We start from the raw sequence: 21,935 nt of genomic DNA, 5'->3' as shown, positions 1-21,935 counted from the left end.
AGACATGTTAAATCACTACAGACGTTTGTATAACGCAGTTAAGAAAGTTTGATTAGGTGAAATGCCTTCTGGTTTGTTTGTTTTTAAGCTTTTCTTGAAAAAAATTGTTGTGTGTTCAGTCTGTCAAACCACGTAGTGTAACAATGTGACATCCTGCAGATACAGTATATCTCTGCTGATATGTAAGGATCTCTATAACCCTGTAACTCTGGATCAGGGTACGTATGGTAACCAGGCCAGTGCTGTGCTGCAGTGCCGTCTTGCAGCATGCAGTGTATTTCATTATGGAGGGCTGTGAGCACTGAAGCCGTATTACACAGAGAGAAAATGTCTTCAAAGGCCTGGCTTGGCTGCAGAGAGAAGTGGAGCTGGAGAACTAGTGGAGCTACTGCAACCAATAGCTGTGACTGGGGACCACATACGGCTAATGAAATTGTGGCAGTACTCCTATGGTTGGGTTACACGCTGAAATGAGATACAATGAAGCCAGACGGGTAGGTGGTGAACTTCCAGTCATCTGTTTAAATCTAGTCAAGAACACACAAGGCTCATTGCATCACTCCATCATTAATAAAAAAATACCTGTGGTGTTTCAGATCGCAAAATCTAATATATAAAATTATGTTTTCTTTGTGGTATCCAACCCTGATAAGTGCTATAAAAACTCATCTCACTGATATTAAAATTTGCAGCAAAGGAAGCAAACAGCAGCACAGATCCAAAGCAGGAACAGTCTGTTGACTGAGTCCTTACAGTCCAATATCACTGCCACTCGTGCAGTGTTCGGCTGCGATATCTATGACTACAAAGCCGGAAAAACAATCTAATGTGGGATGTCAACAGCTGCTACATGTGATATGAACGAGGGAAGGGGATTGTCTGTGGATAATGATTGTATTTCAACCATTTCAAATTAAACCGTGGCTCTGCTCTAAGTAAAAAAATCTGTCAAGGTAAAAAGATAAACTGCTAATATTAATGCTGTAGGTGCAGTTGACCACTGTTGGTATCAGAGAAGCCTCGCTATGCCTGCCTTTAGTTCTTTTGAATTCAATTTTTTTTATCAGTGTTCCCCTTTAAGGACAAGAGGGGAGGGTGTGAGAGGGAACAAACATATGTTAATCTGAGCTGCATCAGTGGAGCATGCTGAAGCAACACCAAGGCCACCAGAAAAGTAGCTGCGAAACACTTCCCATTGCTCCGGTGGGCCTCCCATTGTGCTCAGCCAGCACGACTGATTTAGGAGACGTCCCCATTTAAAAAAAGCCAAGAAAAGGGCTGATTGAGTCAAGACACAAAAACACACACAAAGGCACTCAACCAGTCATTCAAGCATACATCTACACACAGAGATGCACACAAATAGTGTTTCTGTTTGTGTATGTAGGCTGTGGGTAATAGTGATGGAGAAAACATGACCAGCAAAATCCATCTAGAATTTCTTGTACGATGTTCATTTTAAGCTGCTTTTAAAGTTGTACCTTTGCTCGTTCCACTCTGTGTCTGTGCGGGACTGTGTGTGCAGTTTGTTTACACGTGGCTGTAAATAAGCCAACCTGTAGAACAGGCAGGGGACTCATGTTCCAGCTGGAAACCTCCGCAAATAGGCCTAAATGGATGAGGGAAAATGGGAGCGATGCCAAACAAGTCCCACGGGGACATCTTCTAGTCCTGGAGCTGCGCTGTCCCTGAGCCTCAAAAACTCTGTGTATTTATTTCCCCGCTCTCTAATAAAATCAACTTGCTTCCTGACCCCCTGCATCCCAGAGACGCAGTGCATCCATGATCTCATTTCCAAAACCATTAACAGACATTCCTTCGAGGAGTGCTTACACTGATCTCAACTTTACTTCCGCTGTATCCTCAGATGAACCCTAAGACGGTGAATATACAGAATTAAGAGAGACGTGGGAGTATTTGAACCTCTCACATGTGATAGATAATGGGAAGATGACAGCTTGTAGCGTTCAGCTCGCTGTGTAAACACACGAGAGCAGAGATCACCCCTGGCCTTTTTAGGAAGAGATGCCTCAGAGCAGAGCCGGGCAAAGAACGCCAGCCATCCAGCCTGTGAAAGAGAGGAGACCAGTGCAGGAGCTCCGGGACGGCCAGCAGTGACTGGGCCAAGACAAACAGGAAAATAAGAGGAGACTTTATCGGCCAAACTCCTGTAAAAATCCAATTTACCTAATTGCACTGTCACTCTTTATAATCTAGCAAGCTTTTAGATGTCTTGCCTGATCTCTAAGGCAAAAACAAACGCATATCAAGGTGGGAGCTGCTGAGAAATTCTCCCTGCACTGTATATTATTTATTACCTTTGTCAGTTTTGTGTATTTTTTTAAATTGTGCAAAAATAAAACTAAACTAAACTAAGCTCAAAGTTCAGCAGATAGTAAGTTAAACCGAGAAGCACAATGGTTGAAGTGGTTTTTTTTTAGCTTTAAGCTCACATTCTCCACCTGGGTTTCTTGGTAAACTGACGCATAGTGACCTGACGTTGTTAGGTTAGACCAGCAGTCTCACAGCAGTGACAGACCAGGACTACAATCAAACGGTATCTTGGTGTTTCCTTAAAAATGAGGAAGAAGAACAAAAACTGCCACAAAGCACGGCTGTAAGTGGCAGTCCCACTGAGCTCAGGCGTCTTCTGATCGTCTCCTGAGAACACGCAGACCTGAGAGACCTTGCTCAAGCCGTTTCTGACAGTGCAGGTGTTGTTCATGCACTAAAGTTATCAGCCAAGAATGATTCCAGGCAATCTCAGCTAATGTAACAAACCTCAAACCTGTGTGATTACCAAGAATACACAGCAAAGCCAAAATGAATCATCCCATTTGCAGCCCTCATTTCCACTAATACGTGACACACACACACACACACACACACACACACACACACACACACACACACACACACACACAAACAGATAAATAAATCTCCAACTGAATGCTCTCGGGTGTGCCTAAAATACCTTCCCAAAACAAGCAACTCCCAAAAGGCTATGATCATCCCAAAGCATCACTGCGGATCTTGGGAGGCGCATTACCTACTTGATGATGTGCACAGCGAGTCCTTAGTCCACGTACATCAGGTCCCTCTGAAGCCTGCTGAGACTTCTAGCTGAGCTTTGAGGGTCTAGTCTGGGCGGGACGGTCCCAGCTTTGACCTTGACCCTCGCTATGTAGGGGGGTCTGTTTGTTTTTGACAAAAGGCGTGCCCCCCGATGGACCTGTCACCACATGCCACCTGGGAATGTGGCACCCACTCAACAACTGTGCAGACCACCATATAAAATCCTCCTACCCCCTCGAAATGCTCCTGCGGGGCCAGTAGATGAGAGACAGACCACTGGAGGACGGCTGGAATTCGCTACTGGATGACTCAAGCGTCCATAAGGTCTTCATACCTCTGTCAACATGATGAGCTACTGCAATGACTATTATTGACTGCATGTTAATGTGTCATTATATCTATGATACTAAAATCTGAAGAACATGTGTATGTAGATACTACAGTTTGAAATATATACGCAACTAACATTTTCATGATCAATTATTATCAATACAACTTTTTCACATTTAGGCGGCGGCTTTTACGTCGCTGTGATCAGGGAGAATCCTCCATCTCATCAGATGTTGAGAAAAACAAACTGGATGGTACCCAACAAATTGGTCTAACCCTAGCAAATACAGTGCATGTTTTATGAAAATTGATTTTTCCCTGAATGGCTTCATGATTCAGTATTTCAATGTCATACCCAGCGGACCAGAGCATTCTCTATTGGCAGCAACAATCACTTTATCTGAACGATTCTCCCGCCTGTGGAAACTAAACAAAGGCAGGGTGGTACCAAGTTGAACTATGATGTATGTCATGCAGGGGGTCTCTGTGCCGCAGTCAGAGGCCGCCTCAAAAGTGAGCCATGTTCACACAAAAGAGCTCTCACCGCACGCTCAGCCGTACTATGGACGGAGAGAAAGGGCTGTTACGTAACGCCGTTTGACTTCTGCTTTGTCAACAAATGGCAGAGAGGAGAGAAGCTATCCAGCGCTGTGCGTGGATCCCACCGAATAGCTCCAAACATGGCTCGAAAGGGCCGCTCCGGAGCAGCAGCTTATCCCCCTAATTGAGAAGAGACCCCCACCTACCCCTCCACCCTCCCAACTCTCTTCCATAAACAGCTTCCACGCCGGACGGCAGCCTGGGATTCTACACATTCCTCAACCGAGCTATTTGAAGTTCATTTCAAACAACTGCAGCATAAAAGGAAATGTATGTAACTTACACACTGCAGTCATTATAGGCCTCAGAGCAGGATTACGCATTCATGTTGATAATGGACAGAGCTTAAGATGAGTGTATATGGACGCTGCTTCTATGCCTTTGAATCAACCTCACCTAATGAAATATCAGCAACATAGAGACTTAACGAGTGTATAGTGATCCTATGGTGTCACTGTCATATTTGAGGGCTTTAGGAATAAAATGTCCTTGTTCTGAGGAAAAAAGAAAAGCATCCATCACACCAGCCAATGAAAGATGTGTCCCTCAGCGCTTGGAGAGGCTCGCAGCCTGCCAGCGTGTCCATGAGAAGCCCTGACAGTTACTGGACGTGACCATGGCCAGATCCCCGGGAGAGGGAACACTTGGTTGGCACGTGTGAAGGTCCTGGGGAGGACAGCACTTGGCCGCATGGGCCAAACCGCCTGTTACAGATGCTGTGTGAAGAGAGCCAGCCTGCTTATAACGTGCCTGCTAGGCTTTTAGAGCCTGTGTAATAAGAATGTCAGTGAGCTGACAGTTTACCAGGGGTGATACATCTTCACAGCGAGAGCTCCAGGCTACACTCCAAGAGTGAGAAGGCTTGGATCACAGGCCCCGGAGTGAGGATAAACATTGAACTGAATATTCAAGTAGCCCTGCCGGGTCTCTTTAGGGGGCTTTTAGAGAGTTTACTTTTGTAGGCGCAGTGGAAAAGTGGAAAATTCAAAATAAGACAAGCTCATGAGCAAATAAGGAGATAATCATAACTGGGATACAGTAAGTGATATAATTGATGGGGGAAAAAAAATCTCACTGATCACAATATAACCAGAAATTCCTTGAGATAATATACTGGTATTTAATTTAGGAATATGAATAAGAGACACACATGATGTTCATTTAATGTCATCATTAGATAACGAGCTCAGCTGTGCCCCACAGATTCCTCCTGGCTTAGATGACGGGGGGGGGGGGCGGGGGGGGGGGGGGGGTACGGCACATTAGGTGAGCTGCGATGACAATTCAGATCATTGTCTGAGAGAGTGCTGAAAGTGTTTCCTCATCTCCGCTGGATGTTTTGACTCCAACGTGGATTGGAAGCTCTGAGCGTGGTTCCCCAATATAACTCTCCGAGCGCCTGTGTGGCAGGACTACTTGATAATTGAGTCATAGGATATGGCGGCTAAACGTGAATATAAACAGCGATGTGATAATCCAGCAATTTTAAGTGCTATGACGGTATCCTCGTGTGAAATGAGCGTGCAGCAGGACTCCAGCCATCAACCGTCTATTTCAGGAATGCCCGTCGAGTCTGACTCGTACCCGTCACACCCAGACACAAACACAACAGGCAGCTCCATCAATAACAGGCCGGCTTCGTAGGTGGCAGCACAAATATCATATTTTCATTACTCTTTATTATTTTTTGTAGTGAGGGATTTATAAACCTGCTATGCATCACTGTTGCTTGAGGATTCTGGTTTAGTTTGATGAGTCAGGACACATGATGGTTCTTATTAAATACCTGCCAGCATCAGTTGCTGACATACAACACAGGGGAGAAGGGTGGAGGCGTGGTGGAGATGAGTGCTGCTTAAATCCATCACCAAAGCATAAATTGCCTTTTCACTGCCTTGTTTATACGCGTCCGTGATCAGGGGTGGGGGGCTTCTTTGTGCCACGGACCTTGAATAGCCAAAGCATAACACTTCACTTCACCATCCACTTCAGCCAATGGCAGCAGATGCAGAAAGCGTACAAGGGGGGAGAGGAGGGGGTTGCTAAGCAACCTGTTGTAACATTAATGGAGTGAAAACAGAAACCTGGTGTCTGGCTGAAACATCCGGCCTGATTCAAAGCCATCCGTTATTCACGGAACAGACAAGGCTTTTTTTCTACAAAAGCTGTCACTACAAAGATTTTTGTCCGTGTCATGTTGATATCCAGCTCCACGAAGCAGTTGGCATCAACTCTGGCCAATGAATAAGGGTGGTTTTAAGAAATATACCTTAACAAAGAGAAGACTGTCATTAACTTATTTTGCTATTGTCCAGTTTAACTGGTTACAACATTAAGAACTGCAATTAAAAATGGCTAATCATTAGTCAACACACTGCAGACCTACGCTGCAAAGGCAATATCTTCTCACGTGTCAAAGTTACACGTAAAAGACACACTTATTTGTCAAAGCAAGTAAATTCTAATGACACTGTCGTCACCTACTGAAACTAGTTCGTATTTGATATTCTGAGTAAGATTTCCAAACCAAATGGAGACCATCTGGGAGAAGCAACACTGGGTGATCCGGAGGCCAGCTGGCTTTAGCAAATCTTTGAAATTCAGTTTTGAGATTCATGTTTCCGAGAGCTGCTCCTCTCTCAAATCTAGGGGATCTGCGTAACGTGACTCCGAACAAGCTTCATAAAATATTAACAACCGTGCAGGGTTCACACCAACAGGTCCCGTCCTCATATCCACAGGTTATCATTTCTGTTTGTCGGGCTCACAGGACTGAAATGCAACACTTTGACCTTGATTTAGTGTCTCTGAAAAGGCTTGAACTAGATCTTACTGGCTTAGAAAGGCGAGCGCCAAACTTCACATTCTTGTATACAGCAGCACTCTGAAATCCCCTTGAGGCATATTAAAACATCCTAAAAACATCACTGCTCAAAAAAATCTAAATAATTCAGAAAGAACAGCCTCTTTAGCCCGTGTCCCTTGTAGTTTGCACTGAGGCAAGTTAATCTAAAATAAATGAGCATTCACTGTAAAAGACAAGCTGAATTCAATCAGTCTCACCATAAAATGCCACTTCACTGAGTTCACATTTGACTTGCTTTAATTGCACAACAATATGTGCTTAAGGTCATAGGGGTTTGGCGGCGCTTTGAGTGACTGATTGAACAAATGGCTCCCGGTTGAGCTGCTGGTTTTCAAACATATGACTGATGTATCTGTTCCATTTACACACGCACACCTGCCACCATCTCTCTGTGTAAACATCGGCAACTCCTCCGTTGACATGATGTCAACCAGGAGTCTGCTTCGTACGCTGCTGAACTACTACTACTACTACTACTACTACTACTACTTTGATACTCTTGTGAACCTGAAAGAAATGTCACCCAGCTGTGGACACAGTATTTCAAATCTCTTCAGGGAGATTTAGTGACAAAATCCCTTCAGTTAAACATAATAACAACAACTCTTTGAGGCTTGGTCTCACATACACAAAGTCCTTGAACATGTACGGAGCTAATGGAGGTCCTGTTCTTACTGAGCAAACATTGTCTAGATACAGTATCTCTGCTGCATGTGTCCAGAGCGACCGCGCGATAAGACAAGCAGAAGAGAGTGTGATATTCTGAAATGTTCTGAAATGTGCCGTCCGCATGAAACAAAACACTGAAACAGGCACGTTTGACAAAAATCTGTCTGACTGCTTTGCCTCTCTCTCTCTCTCTCTCCTCGAAGCAGTTTGATGAATTATTTGTGTTGGGGTTAATATTTTATCCAGCGAGTTTAGCGTCGTGTTACTCAGATCCCATGGAGTAAAAACACAAATCATCACTGGAGTAAAACTTATGAATGAAAACACAGGCAGAGGCAAACACATCTGAACGTATGTATTTAGTAATGTAGCTCAAAATTTGCACAGTGATCAGTGCCATATTCCGTGTAGCGGTGTAGAATTTCCTCTCTGTCACATACTTTGGAAATGATTGAAGAGCTTATTCTGACAGAGCTTTGCAGTGCCGCATAATGTAGAACAAGAGGTGAGTACATTTGATGGTCTATGTGTCCACGCTGGGAGGCAGTAGTTCATGTCACACGCTGTTCACTATGAGGCTTCAGACAGACCTGTTTGTCAACATGAAGTTTGACATTCATATCCACTGTGTCAATAACTCACACTGTTACTATCACACTGTTACACAACGCAGCTGCTCAGTTAGTTGGAATAAGAAGCAGAAAATAAGAGACTGTACAACCTGTTTCATTACTTCTTAAGAATGCAGCAGTGAGAATCTTCTTGAACTGTGTAAAACACCACCTCATGGACTCCTCTGCGCCTTTCCACCTTCAAAATCATCTAATCACAGATGGCAGAGGCTCCAGTCTAACCTGGCAACACTGTGACAAAAATGACAGGGAAATACTAATACAATAAACTACTCCCAACACCTCCATGCCGCATAATATGCATTCCATTAAGTGCATGGTCCTGATGTCACAGCCTTATTGTATGCATGTGGAGCATGACTCACAATGACAACCGCTGATCAGCCTCACGGCTACCTGCCAACTTAAAGGAGCAACCGCACCAGAGAGGATTCATCAGGATAGATAAAACTGAAACCAGTGTTCAGCAGGAAGCGTTTAATTCCCAGACCTGAGTATTTGGGTTATCTCCTGGGCATTCCGCTTCAGAGTGCGGCACCCATCGCATTTCCCCTGTATGGATCTCTCTTCACTGCAGCAACTGTCCCAAAGCCAGAGCGCCTGGCTCTCTGCTGAGATGCCAAATCCGAAATTGACTGACTCATAGAGGCACTTCGGTTTGATGAAGCCTGCTCAACTCGCACTTAACGGCCGAGTGATGAATAAGAAACACATTAAGTGGCGCTGGTCCTGCGGCACACGGTAATAACACAAAGTCAGCTGTTATGGTGCCAATGTAAGAAAAAAAAATGATGATAAAGAAAAAAAAGATGTCCGGCTAATATCAAAGAGCCGCAGCCGCCGCTACATGCAGCAGGGACATGCTTACCTCTGCGTGGTGGTAATCCAGTGTTGTGCTCGCTGCTGCAGACACACTTCACTGAGCTCTGTGCGCCGACGGCTGCTCTCCACCCGCGTCCTGTCAGCGCTTCACACTCACCGGCCCGGGCTGCGTCAACGCCGCCGCACAACACCAAGCACCGGGCACCGGGGGCCGGGCCACCGTCCCTCCACAATAAAAGCCCGGGCTCAGTGAAACTGGAATAGAGGTTGGAGTTGTGGCCACATTCAAATCTTTTGACTTAAAGCAGTACCCATTCATATATGTAGCCTACATTGGGCGTTTTTTTAGGGCGTCTTCTTAGTAACAGCTGCCTGTTGCAGATGGTTGACAGGAAGAGAGAGACTGAACCCAAACAGTAAAGAGCTGAGAAGAACTGCAGAGTCAGGTTTATGAGTATGAACCACACCTCTACATTACAGTTGATCCATAGTTAATATAAAAATATTGACATGTGCAGCTTTAAAAAAAACTGTGTGCATAAAAAGATGTTTCTCTAGATACCAAACTACTTATGACTATGGCTATTAAAAACTTCACTTCAATGCATTTGATGACCATGGCAAAACATGTCTTCTTTCAATTTCTCATAATTAAAATGCATCCACTGATGGGTTCATACATTAACATGTGTTGTCAGATTAGAACATGAAATAAATCTATCAACCACCTTTGACACTTACTGCAGATGTCTTCAGGAATATATTCTTTTTTTCACTATGAAGGTTTTACTTTGAAAGTTTTGACCAGAAGTCCTAGCTGGCTACACTCTCTCAGACTTTGTACACTCTCCTCCCAAAATTTAGAAGGGACAGTTGGGGTTCATTTACATTCACAACAGTGAAGTCTTTTGAAATTTGGTTGAACTGCTCCATGCTTAATGAGATAAAATCAATCTGGAAAAAGTTTTCACATACATGGAAAAAATGTTAGTGGAGTCCACAATCAGAGAATACAGAGCACCACCAAGTGGCCAAACCTCTTATTGCACAAACAATACATCAATACTGGTTGCAGAGGAGCCAATTAACATGGACACATTTAACTGTATAAAATGAACATATTTTTATATTTCATTATGAAATTCAGAAGTTACATGAAGTCTGATGTACAACAACACTGACTTCTCAAAGGTTATTTCATCATCCAGGCAGGAATTCTCCAAGTTTAAGAAAGATATTATACAAACATGGCGACCAAACTGTGAGTTCCTTAAGAAGTACAATGCTGATATCATTTGAGGTAAAATAAGTAGAATATAATGTCACAACAACTTGCTTTTAAGCACTAGCATACTTATAAAAAGGAATATCAGATATATTTCTCTGCTGAACTGAATATTATGCATTAACGTCACTGGCTCAGTTATTTTAACAAGAGACCCACCACCAAGGTATCATAATTAAGATTTCAAATAAGACAAATAATTTCCCTTTTTTCCCCTATTTCAACACATCACACTTAAAACCCATAAGAAAATATATAAGTTTTGTTAGGAAAAATATCACATGGGTTTTTACAGTAAAAACATTGAACATCACTGAATATCACAGACTCACACACACACACACACACACACACACACACACACACACACACACACACACGCACACACTCAAATATTGTTGTATATTATAAAATAAAGAATTTAATTACTCTGTTAGGGACACTGATACATAAAATTAATAAAAGCAAAGAAAAAACAAAACAAAAAACTGTCTCTGTGTGGATTCATCTTGTTAAATCCTGATGCTTGTTTACAGAAGAACTGCACCATCCTTCTTTCATAAAAACAACCCATGACTTCAGACACCCAGCACAAGTAGACACGTAGACATCGATCACCGCAGGCGGCGAGGTACGGGAGGTGCTGAGTTTGTGTATCTCTGAGGGGGTCTTTGAGGAAGTGCTCGAGTCGGGCAGGATATGTAGCGCTCATGCAGCATCTTCTCTGGCACCCTACAAGAAACAGACAATGCTGTGAGGTCGTCGGCTCTGATACAGTCGTAAATATACAGTAAAGGGTGGAAAAACTGTGTCCTCATATCATGATTATCATCAAATCAGCAGCAGAAGCAATAATCACATATTCATCCAGACCATTCAGTAAGCAGATCATAGAATTATTCACTGGTTAAATAAATGTACATGATTGTGGTGGTTTTTATATTCAAAATCCTATTTTTTCATATGTAGATTGCCAGGAAACTGTGTAACACATAAAAAGGTACTGTTTTTTATGCCTTTCTAGGCTGATTATCTTTCCCATAAACATCATTGCAATAAAACCTACATAATACATCATTATTGGGTTTCGCTCCTGCCTCACTTATTTACGTAGAGTAAAAAACTGAATTATTAAATATCATGTTCGACTACAGATAACAGCGACCGTCGGGACGAATCTGCAACACGATGCATTCACTTGCTATAGTTATTTTGTTGGCTGTTTGTGTGACGTCGAGCTCCTCCGTCCACAGATTACCAAACCTGAGTGCATTCACTGTGGTTTGGCTTTTAGCTCTGTTTTCAACTAAATTCTATGGCATAATTATTTTCAAAAAGTCAGATTCTGGTCTTAAGTCAATTTCGACTAAGCATGTAATTATTGCATTTGGCCTTTGTGGTGCAGTGTACTGAGAAAACTGGAATATGAAAAGGTATCATACCATTTTGTATCACATCGCATTGTGTTGCATTGTGTTAAATCCCCCAGTTTTGTATCATGCTGCTTTGAATGGCATTGTTTCTTGTTGTGTCATATTGTGCTGTGTCACTTTGGATATCTTATCGTGTTGATTGCTATTTGCTTGTTGTGTATAATATTGTATCCCATCACAGCATTTCATCGCATCACTGTGGGATATTGTTTGTAACTGTAGAGCTAAGAAAACAAACTAGGCAAACAAAAACACACAAAATGTCCTCAATCACTCATCCTCACTGTTTACTCTCAGTTGAACTCACCAGTTCATACGCACAGTTTCACTGGACACGTACAGAACGCACACTCCTCGATAAGATCTTAGCAAGAGTTAAACCCACACAGGCAGATTTTAGCACACTATTTCCTTGCTAAAATCTCACCTTTCTTGCCATGGTGTAGGTGTTTGTTCATTTCTTTTTTCATTGGTATGACCCTTATATATATATATATTTAAGAAATATAACTTTGTCCATACTAAATCTAACAATTCTGAAAACTCTATGGAACTACACTCATTTTGACTAAACCTGACATTGTGAGCTGCTTTGCTGAACATCACAACATCACACTGAAGTCAAAGGCCATGTAATTTCCACATTACCCCACATAATTATATTAGAGTTTCGACAGTGTATGCTGTAGTACACACTGTACTGTTGCCCACGTTACCCTCTCTTCCATCATCATTTAAAATCAAAGTTGTAGGAATTCAGTGCAGTTATAGTAGAGTCACTTTGATCTGGGATTTCATTTCTAAATGTTCTGAGTATGAGCTCTCTCACCTCTGTGTATAGTAGATATTTGTATGTTTACGCATTGTGAACCTCACTTTCTCACTCCTTCCTCCCTAATGCACAGCTGTGAACCACTGGTGGGTGAACACTTCCTCTTTATCATTTGTCGTCACGCTCATCGCTGCCTGCAGATTCTTTATTGGTCTCTCTGTTTACTCCTTTCTCTTATGATAGCTACACTTCTATTACAGTTACTAATGGGCATTGCCACATTGCATTTGCTACATCATTGTTTTGTATAGATGTGTATTGTATGATATGGTTAAATACTGTATTGTTCTGCATTGTAACATCAGTAAACTCAATCATTGGTCTCTAAACTGACCTTTCTGGGATCCGTGGAGGAATCCTGGGTGGAGAAGTGACGGGTGCAGCATCAGACGGCCGCGGAGGTCGTGGTGGAGGAGGGAGATTTTCTATTATGTCCTTTAAAAAAAATCAATCAATCAATCAAATGTACACTGTGACAAATCCAACACTCCACTGTGCTCTGCTTTTTCAGCTGAAACAGTTAGTCAATTCATCGATTAGTGCACAGCCATTTTGATAATTCACAGAATTCATTGACGATATCACCTCTGGCTTTAAATTGTGATTCTGACATTTTATAGACCAAATCATTAATCGATTAATCAAAAAACAAATCGTCAGATTAATCAATAAATAGAATAGTTGTTAGTTGAGGGTCTATCCACCTTCATCAGATATAAGACCCTCACGACATGAGTAGGGGTTTCAATAAGAGCATCGAAACTGAAATCTGCAGAGAAAGACATCACAGCTCTGATCACACTCTGACAAGTGACTTCTGAGAAACCATTGAGCAACGTGTACCAAGCTTCAAAGATTTCACATGAAAGAAAAACACGGCTCTTGCAGTTTGAGCCTTTTAACAATCCAATTCTAAAAGTAGATCTGTACTTGTGAGTATTTTAGGAACTGAAGTAGCCAGAATAAAACTGAACACTAGACTCTTTGTCTACCTCTCTGCAGCACACGTAGTTGTGTCATGCATGTCACAAGTGCAGAGGACAGGGGGGGGGACATGTGCAGCCACGCAAGAGAAAGTGAGGGTTCAGTTTGGTTTATAGACACTAATGCAGCAATGAAAGCAGCATGGAGCGTCTGTCTGTCCAGTGTAGCACTTTCTGATGTAAAAGTCTGTGTGAAGATTGCTGTTTCCACGTGCAGTGAAAATACAAATGCTCTTGTTGTTATTGCAGACTCACCTCAAAGTCAGGCTCTGTCCCGCTGCTGTAGCTGAAGGTGCTGTGAGTGCTGAGTCTGTTGCTCTCAGTACCTGACGTAAAGAGAGGACGGGTTAATGTGGAAAGACGACACGAGAGTTTCTCTGAGGTTCGTGCTTGTGGTGAATTATGCTGTAAGACCACTTCAGCAAATGTGGATAAAAATATCTTCTCGAGTCTCACAACAAAGACGTTAGAGTTGCACAACGTGTCTGCTGGGAGAGGTGGGAGCAATCACAGGGAGATTAAACAGAGAAGCCTTCAGAGAACAGACGAGCTGAATGTGAGAATCATGAGGCAGATTCTTCAAACCCTCACAACATAGCAATGCACTTATGATAACTGCATGCACATTTCTGATATTTCCAGTTTAGTTTTAAGCAAGTGTTGTATGTATACAGAGTACATGAAATTAAAGTGACAGTTGCGTCATAAAACTTACAAATAGCCTAAATTCAGCAGTTTAATGTCTAAACTATTCTAAACAAGCTCGCATGACAACAACAAAAACATAAAAAAGGGGTATTGAAACCCCCCCCCCCCCCCCCCCGAAAGAACAAGCAATATAACTTAAACATACAGTGACTGTTCAGGATTAATGAAGTCTCTGATAAGAGGCTGCCAGATCTTATCCAACAGTCAGTCTTTAACGAAGAAACTGTAATTTGACTGTGGGGAATTTCTGTTCCTTCTGCAGCATAAGAATTGCTTTAGCTGTCAGAGAGGAATTGTTGTGATATCTCTTTATGTATCTCTTTAAGTTTTCAAGTGAAATCTGAGACAACTCAAACTTTTGAAATGTGACACCAGCCAATATAAGTATATATAAGTTTTGAAATTTCAGACCAGTTTACTATCTTCAGACAAAGGACGAAGCATTGAAGCAGATTTGCTTAATGGAGAGTTCTCAGGAAATCGGTTGTGTCATTTTGTCTTCGAATAATTGAGTCTGTGAATCTGAGAAACAGAAGAAACAGAACGAGAGCGAATCTCCTCGAGACTAATCTAATCGAGATCTAATCTGCATTCAACCGTCACAGCGGGACATGTCTGTAAGTTTGTAACATTGTTTGTGAGGGTATGGTTTGTGATTAGCAGGAATTTCAACATGTTACTTCTTGAACAACCGTGTTTTTCTTGCCTTCGGGTCTGTTAGTCTACTAGTCCCTCCTTACTTTTTTAACCCCAAACCAGTGAGACATACAGTATTATGTGTATGTGTGTATATTACATTCTCATATGCAAACAGCAGGTGTAGCCACCACGGACAGGTCACCAGTCCATCACAAAGCAACAATCACTCACATGAGTCTACGCTGCCTCTGACGTGCATGTGAGTGGACAGTGGGAAGAAAGGAGGAAGACAGAGAGCTGAGAAACTACACTTTGGTCCTTCTTGTTTAGTTACAGCTCTAACCACTGAGCCACAGTGCTGTGAACCCCCCCCCAACAAAATTAATCATTTGGACTCACTGGATGTGCTGGACGTGCTACCTGTCTTCCAGGTGCCTCTCTGGATAATCTGAGCTGCTGAAGGGGGAGGGGGAGGAGGTGCCACCACTCTGGGTGTCGCCTCGTACACAGAGCACTCTAATGTCAGATTGGAGCCCCAGTATAAGTTCCTCTGCAGCGGAGCACTTATCTCATAATCTAAGAGGGGAGAGACCACACCAAATATTAGCACTTTTTGAAACAACAGGATGTGATTTTCCACTGTGTGCTGCAAATATATGAATCTGTAAAATACGCTAATAGTCAGTCCATCGTGGAGATACATATTATAGCTACATTAGAACCATTTGATTCCAAATAAATAAAATAAATATTCAACTAATAAATTGTCAAATTATTGTACCAAGATCCTTTCCTGTCTTCTGTCTGTCTTTGTGACGCCTGGTGATGCTGTCTCGTAATTTCTTCAGATTTTCCTGAAGAAACAAACAGCACACACGACACAAGTTAGAGCCACTCCTGGAGCACAGACCAGCAGCTGACAAACCATGAAGTGTGTGTGGTTGATGTACCTGCTGATAGCGTATGGAGTTGGCCCTCCGCTCGTGGTCAAACTGCCAGGCCTTGAACTCCTGGACGGCCTCGTCCACAGTAATTTCCCCCACTTTCACCCTCTCCTGCAGAGATATGAGCTGCCTCTGTCCAGGTGTCTTCATCCCAGCATAGGGGTCATAAACAGAAGAGGGGGGGTCCGCCACAGGCTGAACTGGATGGGTGGAAAAGTTTGTCATTCAACAAAAACAGAAGAGTTCTGAAACTTTGTGGAAGTCATTTTCCACTTTGCATTATTTCATGCTCTTCACGAGGAAAACTTTTTTGGGGGGGAGGGATCAATAACTAAAAAAACCCAATGTTAAGTAAAAACAAATTGCCAGTTTTTTAAATTTAAGGTGTACATCAGTTTCATGTGGAAAGCTCATTGGTTGAGATAAACATTGATAGGCAGAGTCTTTGATCAGTTCTTTAGTGTATCTGAAGGGCAGCTCACTAACCAGCCTACCAAAATAACCACAGTACCATATATATATTAGTTTGAACTTCAGGCAGGCTGCATAGCTAACCAGAGTAATTCCCCTGACTGAAATATGCAAAAGGCGAACTTTATTTTCATTCACTGTTTACGAGAAATGAGCTGATGATGCAGATAAGGCCCACATCCAATTATATATGTTGAAAAACGTTAATACTACACGGATTGGCAGATTGGGCAAGAACCACACATGTTGGGCAACATTTTGAAAAGTGTTGGTTTTCCTGGTGTGTAGCATAACCTGAGTTAGTCTAATGATTGCACCCAGACAATATCATATGAGGCAAAAGAGCAGGGTGACTCCTCAATGACAATTTCAATTTACAAGATTAAATCACTGAAATGTTAACATTAAAAGTCATTTTTATTTCTAAATCCTTATTTCAGCAGTAAAAACTCTGCAGAAGCTATAACTCACCATTGTATTACACTGTTGCATTAATGTAGTTTAATTAAGCTTTTGAGCTTTTGTAAAAGCAAGTAGAATATGTCAGAGCCTCAGCCCACAAATAATATTCAGTCATCTTACTTTTAATATTTACTTCTCAGTCAGCAATGTGTACTTTTTCACTTTTTCCACATGCTTTGCTCTCAGAGACATAACACGCACATTGCTGTAATCACTAAGGAAGCCAGTGGTTACTGCATGTGACAGTATTAATACCGTGGAGGTGGCAACGTTCATGTACGGCTGATACGATAGAGTAAAGGTTGAGTGATGTTAGGTAATGTTTACTGAATTGAGAATCAACTCAAACTTTTTTGTGAAGTAACACTTTTCAATGTAGTAGTAATGTAGTTCAATGTGCTCTGCCTGTTCCATTAACCTTTTCAGTATTTTGTAAAATCCAAAAAATGTTGTTTGGCTCCTTCCATACTCCCAGTGAGATTATTAACAGTTTCATTATGGTCTTATCAACTTAAAATGTAAATGAATGACATTTTCAATCATTTAAACTGTGCCTTACCTGCAGGATATCCCATCTCCATTGTTCTGGTCTGGGACATATCTTTATCTGAAAATACTGTCAAAAATATTGAGTTATCTATTTTTGCCTGGAGAGCAGTGTTATGAAATCTGATGTGTAAAGAGAACATTTCTGGGAAAGAAAAGAAGACTGCTCCATACCTCTAGAGATGTAGGTCATGGGCCTTTCAGGCTCATGCTCAGGTCTGGGGATGGGGGCTGGTGGACGGTTCAGGATTACTGAGTTATAGGTACTGTTTTCATCCACAGTATCATAGATATCCTCTGGGCAAAGGTTGTATGGATCCTCCTCTTCTTCAATTTGATCCAAGTCATTATGACTGTCTTTTTCCTCTTCCTCACTTTTAAGCTGCGCAATGTTGTCCCGGTCCTGGTTTAGACTGGCATGTGGTTTTGCTGAAGGACACAATGTAACCGAATGACATATACTATATCATACATGTTGCTATCTAAGCTTTGAAAGTTATTCAAATGTATACCTTGGAAGAACTTCCTGAGCAGAGCTTCCTCAGGGTTCTCGTCTACCACATTCATAACCTCATCTGGAGAAAAAAACAACAGTATCATCAGCATCAGCAACAGTTTGACCACCAGTTTTGTAATCGTCATCATTTTAGGACCAATAAATCAAATCATATTAATCTTACATAGGTCCTCTGCACATTCAGGGTCAATCCCCAGCATTGACTCATATATGTCCTCTGAGCAACCTGAGTACTTCATCATGATATCTTGAGAGGTAGTTGACATCATCTCATACACCTCTGCACTCTCCTCTGGGTTGATGGAGTCCTCAAAGTGACACTTGAGCATGTCTGCTGTCTCCTAAATTTGTTTGAACAAGAGACAGGCGGACACTGACCAAACAGATACGAGAACCTAACTGTCAGAAGAAACAGTCTGCAGAACGTAAAAAATAAGAAAACGCTGTCATCGCTGGACTTACAACAAATTCATCCATGAACTGTCTGAGATCAGAGAAGCCACTCTTCTCTGCCAGCGTGTTTGGGTAGTCTCCATACTTGTTCATCACGCTGTAAGCCTGCAGAGCCCCAGGACACCGAAGGAGAATGGTGGTCAGCTTCTTCAGGCCGTACTTAGCAGCAAAGTGGAGCAGCGTGGGAAGCTCCTCATTACGCTGATCTGCAGGACATAAAGCAATCACATACAAGCTTTCATATGACTGTATGTTGACTCCTAAAAGCTGCTTTTACTCTCTGGGGTTTCATTGTAATACATCAAACACGCACTGCAAAAGTGGTGAACATATGCTTACAGATACAGTATCTTATAATACATCTGCAGCGACAGCAGATCTGCCTCCAACTTAGGGAAATCATTTGTGGAATGCCACCAAATAAATCAGCTTCGGCAACTAACAGAACAAGAAATCAGAGGACTGTACTCACATGCCGCCATATTGTCTTCTTCAATCTGTCTGATTCCAAACAGCTGAAGACTAGTCGCCGGCATCTTGGATTTTAACGAGTCAGTTAGCATGTTGTCCAGTGATTCTCTCGCATTGGACGTCAAGTTGAAGGCCTGAAAGTACAAAATGACCTACTTAACCTGGAGAACAACTCAAATTTGCAACAGCACTGTTTACTATACGACATATGTCTCACCTGGCAGATGTAGTTAACAGGATCAGTGGCATTTTCAAGATACCGACTGACTTCTCCCATATTGGTATAATATGTAACAGGCCTCAAGCTGACACAGGATTGGTCAGTGTACATGGTGAGCGATACCACTCCAGCAGGCATATCTAGATATGAACATATACAGTGATTTCAAGACCTTGCCATCAACATTGAAAAAACAGTTTAAGGCCACATGACCTCCTGAAGATACTTGCCAGGTGCAGAAACACATATAGTGTACTCATTCTCCACAGTGCCTCGGACCCTTTTTGTAGCCACATTTTCAGATGAAAACTCCACCTCTGGTACCGACTGATCATCAACTTTATGTGTGAAAAGTATAAAAAGTTTCTCCAGTTCCTTAAAAAGAAAAGGGGAGGGGTGGGGGGTACAATTAACATGACTTCTTAGTAATTACTAAACTAGTTTACTACTACTATTACTAGTTCACATCTATAAAACAAGTATTGGGGTAAAATATTTTATGATATATATTCATCATCGACAGCAGTAACAATGTAAATGCTAAATATTTCTTTCATCTCCTTCACACAAGTAGATTAAGATGGGAATTCATGTTGAATAACACTCTCGTTACGCATCGCCTTGGAAGCAGCTCTGATCCAAACTAATATTGTCTTTGATGCTTTTATTACGCAGTTACTTCAGACTTACCCCGCACAGAACTCTGTTTGGTTGAACTGTGAGACAGGTGAGGTACGTGGGTGTACTCATTTCCTTGCTTGTTGAATTCCCCGTGCTTGCCGGTTCTTCATCCTTCAGGACAGTTTCTTTTTGCTCCTCTGACACCACTTCCTCTGTATCATCAGTGGTGGGATTTTCGGTCGAAGAGGCTGCTGTGATGTGCAACTTCGCAGCAGCTGCAGCTTCGCTGTCATGTTTAACCTCCAATTGTCTGCCTTTGAATTAAAAAACAAAGAAATGATTATGATCATAATGATTATTTTTAATAGTTGCAAACTGTTCGGAAAAAGCTGCAGAAATATACCTATAACAATACACCACAAAAGTGTGAGGTCTTTAAAGGCACAAAGGAAGAAATAATTAAGTGTGATGAGTTTTGCGTACTGTCAGTGATGGACTCCAAAATGGTGGAAATGTAGAGAGCAGGCTCGTCGTCAGCATAGAGTTTTCTCCAGCTCGGCCAGTCTTCGAAGCTCTTCGTCAGTATGTCATCTTCTGTCACGCCGCACAGCAGCGCCACCACTCTGTGTGGAGGATACAGGAGTCTCTGAAGTGCTCCCTGCAGTTCAGGGTCGCAGAGCATGTCCAGCAACGCTCCCGTGAGGAGCAGCACAATGCACTCGCAGCTTTGGAAATATTCAAAGTTATATCCGTGGAGCTGATCAGCTGGGCCAAATGCATACAGCAGAATAGACCTCTTGCGGATTTTCCGGGAGGCTTTCAAGATCTGCTGCAAATACATGGCCCATTCCTGCGCATCAGCTGTGTGCAGAATTAACAGCTCATGTGCCGAGAGTGATTCAGAATTTGCTGAAAAACAGAAAACATTTCAGTGTGATTAGTATGCACAGTACATGCGTTCAAAATTGTCTCAAAATTGCCTTACCAAAGCATCAAACTAGAAAAGATTAATCCTTAGTTCCTCTTACGTTGCTGACAAGGTGAAATGAATCACAATCCTGCACAGCAATCAGCTCAAACATTACACTAATGTTGTGACACTGGTCATATTATGTGTTGCTTTCCATGCTGCAGCAGGTAGTGTTGTTCGGGGAAATGCTCCACAACACACCAGCTGTCCGGCTGGGAAATGCCAAGGTGACTGTGGTTAGAGAATGAATGTCCGATTTGTTTGATTTTTCAGTGCAGAGCCAACAAGGAGTTGTGCAAACATTGCACTGTGTCAACACTGGTCAGAGTAATTTTGTTTGACTCATTACAGTGTTTAATCAGGTCAAGTTCACCTCTGTACACGCTAACTAGGAAAGAAATCCAACACAACTATTTCACCTTCATCACAGTTCCCCATTGATGACAGGGCAGACAGACTCGCCATCTGTTTCTTAATGACAGACATGTCAATAAGAACATGACTGATTCAAATTTAGACATGTGGGAAATTATAAAATAAACTGACGTTATGAATTTAACCATACAGGAAGGCTAAGACGCTTGCTTCCTCTTTTGTTATAAGCTCGGCAAAGAATTGTCAATGAAAGTTCAGTAAAATAAAGCTCAATGAAATAAACATAACACATTTCAAAAGAAAAGATAAAACATTCTAAAAGAGTAATCCATATTGTGTAATTAATGACTAACTGTAAAGAGCTGTTTCTACATGAATATATGACTTTTTGGTATATTTTCACCACCTGGAACTGACTCGAAAGACAATTACAGAAGATACGTCATATTTACCTGATTCAATACTTGAGACAGGTTCTTCCATGGTTGTGAAGCCTCAAAAGTGTGCAAAATCACCCCACAAGGAGCATCCCAAATATGTCCTTTTAGTTTCTCAAGTTTACTGAAGCTCCTTTCCTCTCCAACTGAGACTATATTAGCGTTCACCAGCTATAGCCCTTTGCTCAGTTGTATTAATAGCAACACTTAGTTTCCTGATTTTGGTGACTCTGCCCCACTTCCTGAAACAGTTGAAGAAGTGAGAAAATGCACCACAGTGGTGTCATTTCATGAAACACACGCTTGCCCCTGGCTGTCATTTGTAGATAGCTGATTATTCAGGGCAGAAGTAAAAGAAATAAAAAAAGGAGGAGAAACTGTAAGAGATACTGCGTTGAGTTTGGAGGCACACAGGCACAGACCTTAACACAGAAAACAGATTAACACAAAGTCTCCAGTCTTTTATGTAGGAAACACGCTTTTGCCCTCTGTTCTCAGAAATACTGCACACACACACGCACACACACACACACACACACCCACACACACACAATCAATTCACCTGTTGTGTGAG

The 21,935-nt window shown here is 42.1% G+C and overlaps 1 protein-coding gene across 1 annotated transcript; it reads right to left on the bottom strand.

The window, feature by feature from the left end:
* Positions 1-10,621: 10,621 nt before the first annotated feature.
* On the bottom strand, positions 10,622-21,407 carry pik3ap1 (phosphoinositide-3-kinase adaptor protein 1). Its single transcript, XM_070916262.1, has 17 exons — positions 21,377-21,407; positions 20,063-20,488; positions 19,649-19,893; positions 19,189-19,333; positions 18,956-19,098; positions 18,740-18,872; positions 18,277-18,473; positions 17,978-18,155; positions 17,810-17,872; positions 17,472-17,726; positions 17,311-17,367; positions 15,825-16,018; positions 15,656-15,728; positions 15,274-15,450; positions 13,783-13,853; positions 12,879-12,979; positions 10,622-11,011 (listed from the first exon to the last, which is right to left on the bottom strand). The coding sequence occupies exons 1-17, from the start codon at positions 21,405-21,407 to the stop codon at positions 10,894-10,896; spliced, it is 2,607 nt and encodes an 868-aa protein (XP_070772363.1). The 3' UTR covers positions 10,622-10,893.
* Positions 21,408-21,935: the final 528 nt, after the last annotated feature.

This window comes from Enoplosus armatus, chromosome 12, assembly GCF_043641665.1.
Source record: "Enoplosus armatus isolate fEnoArm2 chromosome 12, fEnoArm2.hap1, whole genome shotgun sequence".
NCBI classification, from domain to species: Eukaryota; Metazoa; Chordata; class Actinopteri; order Centrarchiformes; family Enoplosidae; genus Enoplosus; species Enoplosus armatus.
This window is presented reverse-complemented; position numbering and strand designations above follow the sequence as displayed.

Coding starts and splice junctions, on each gene's coding strand:
- pik3ap1 (XM_070916262.1), bottom strand. CDS start 21,407: ATGGAAGAACCTGTCTCAAGTATTGAATCAG. Junction 19,334..19,648: donor CAAACAGAGTTCTGTGCGGG/GTAAGTCTGAAG, acceptor TTTCTTTTTAAG/GAACTGGAGAAACTTTTTAT. Junction 17,368..17,471: donor CATGACCTACATCTCTAGAG/GTATGGAGCAGT, acceptor TATTTTTGACAG/TATTTTCAGATAAAGATATG.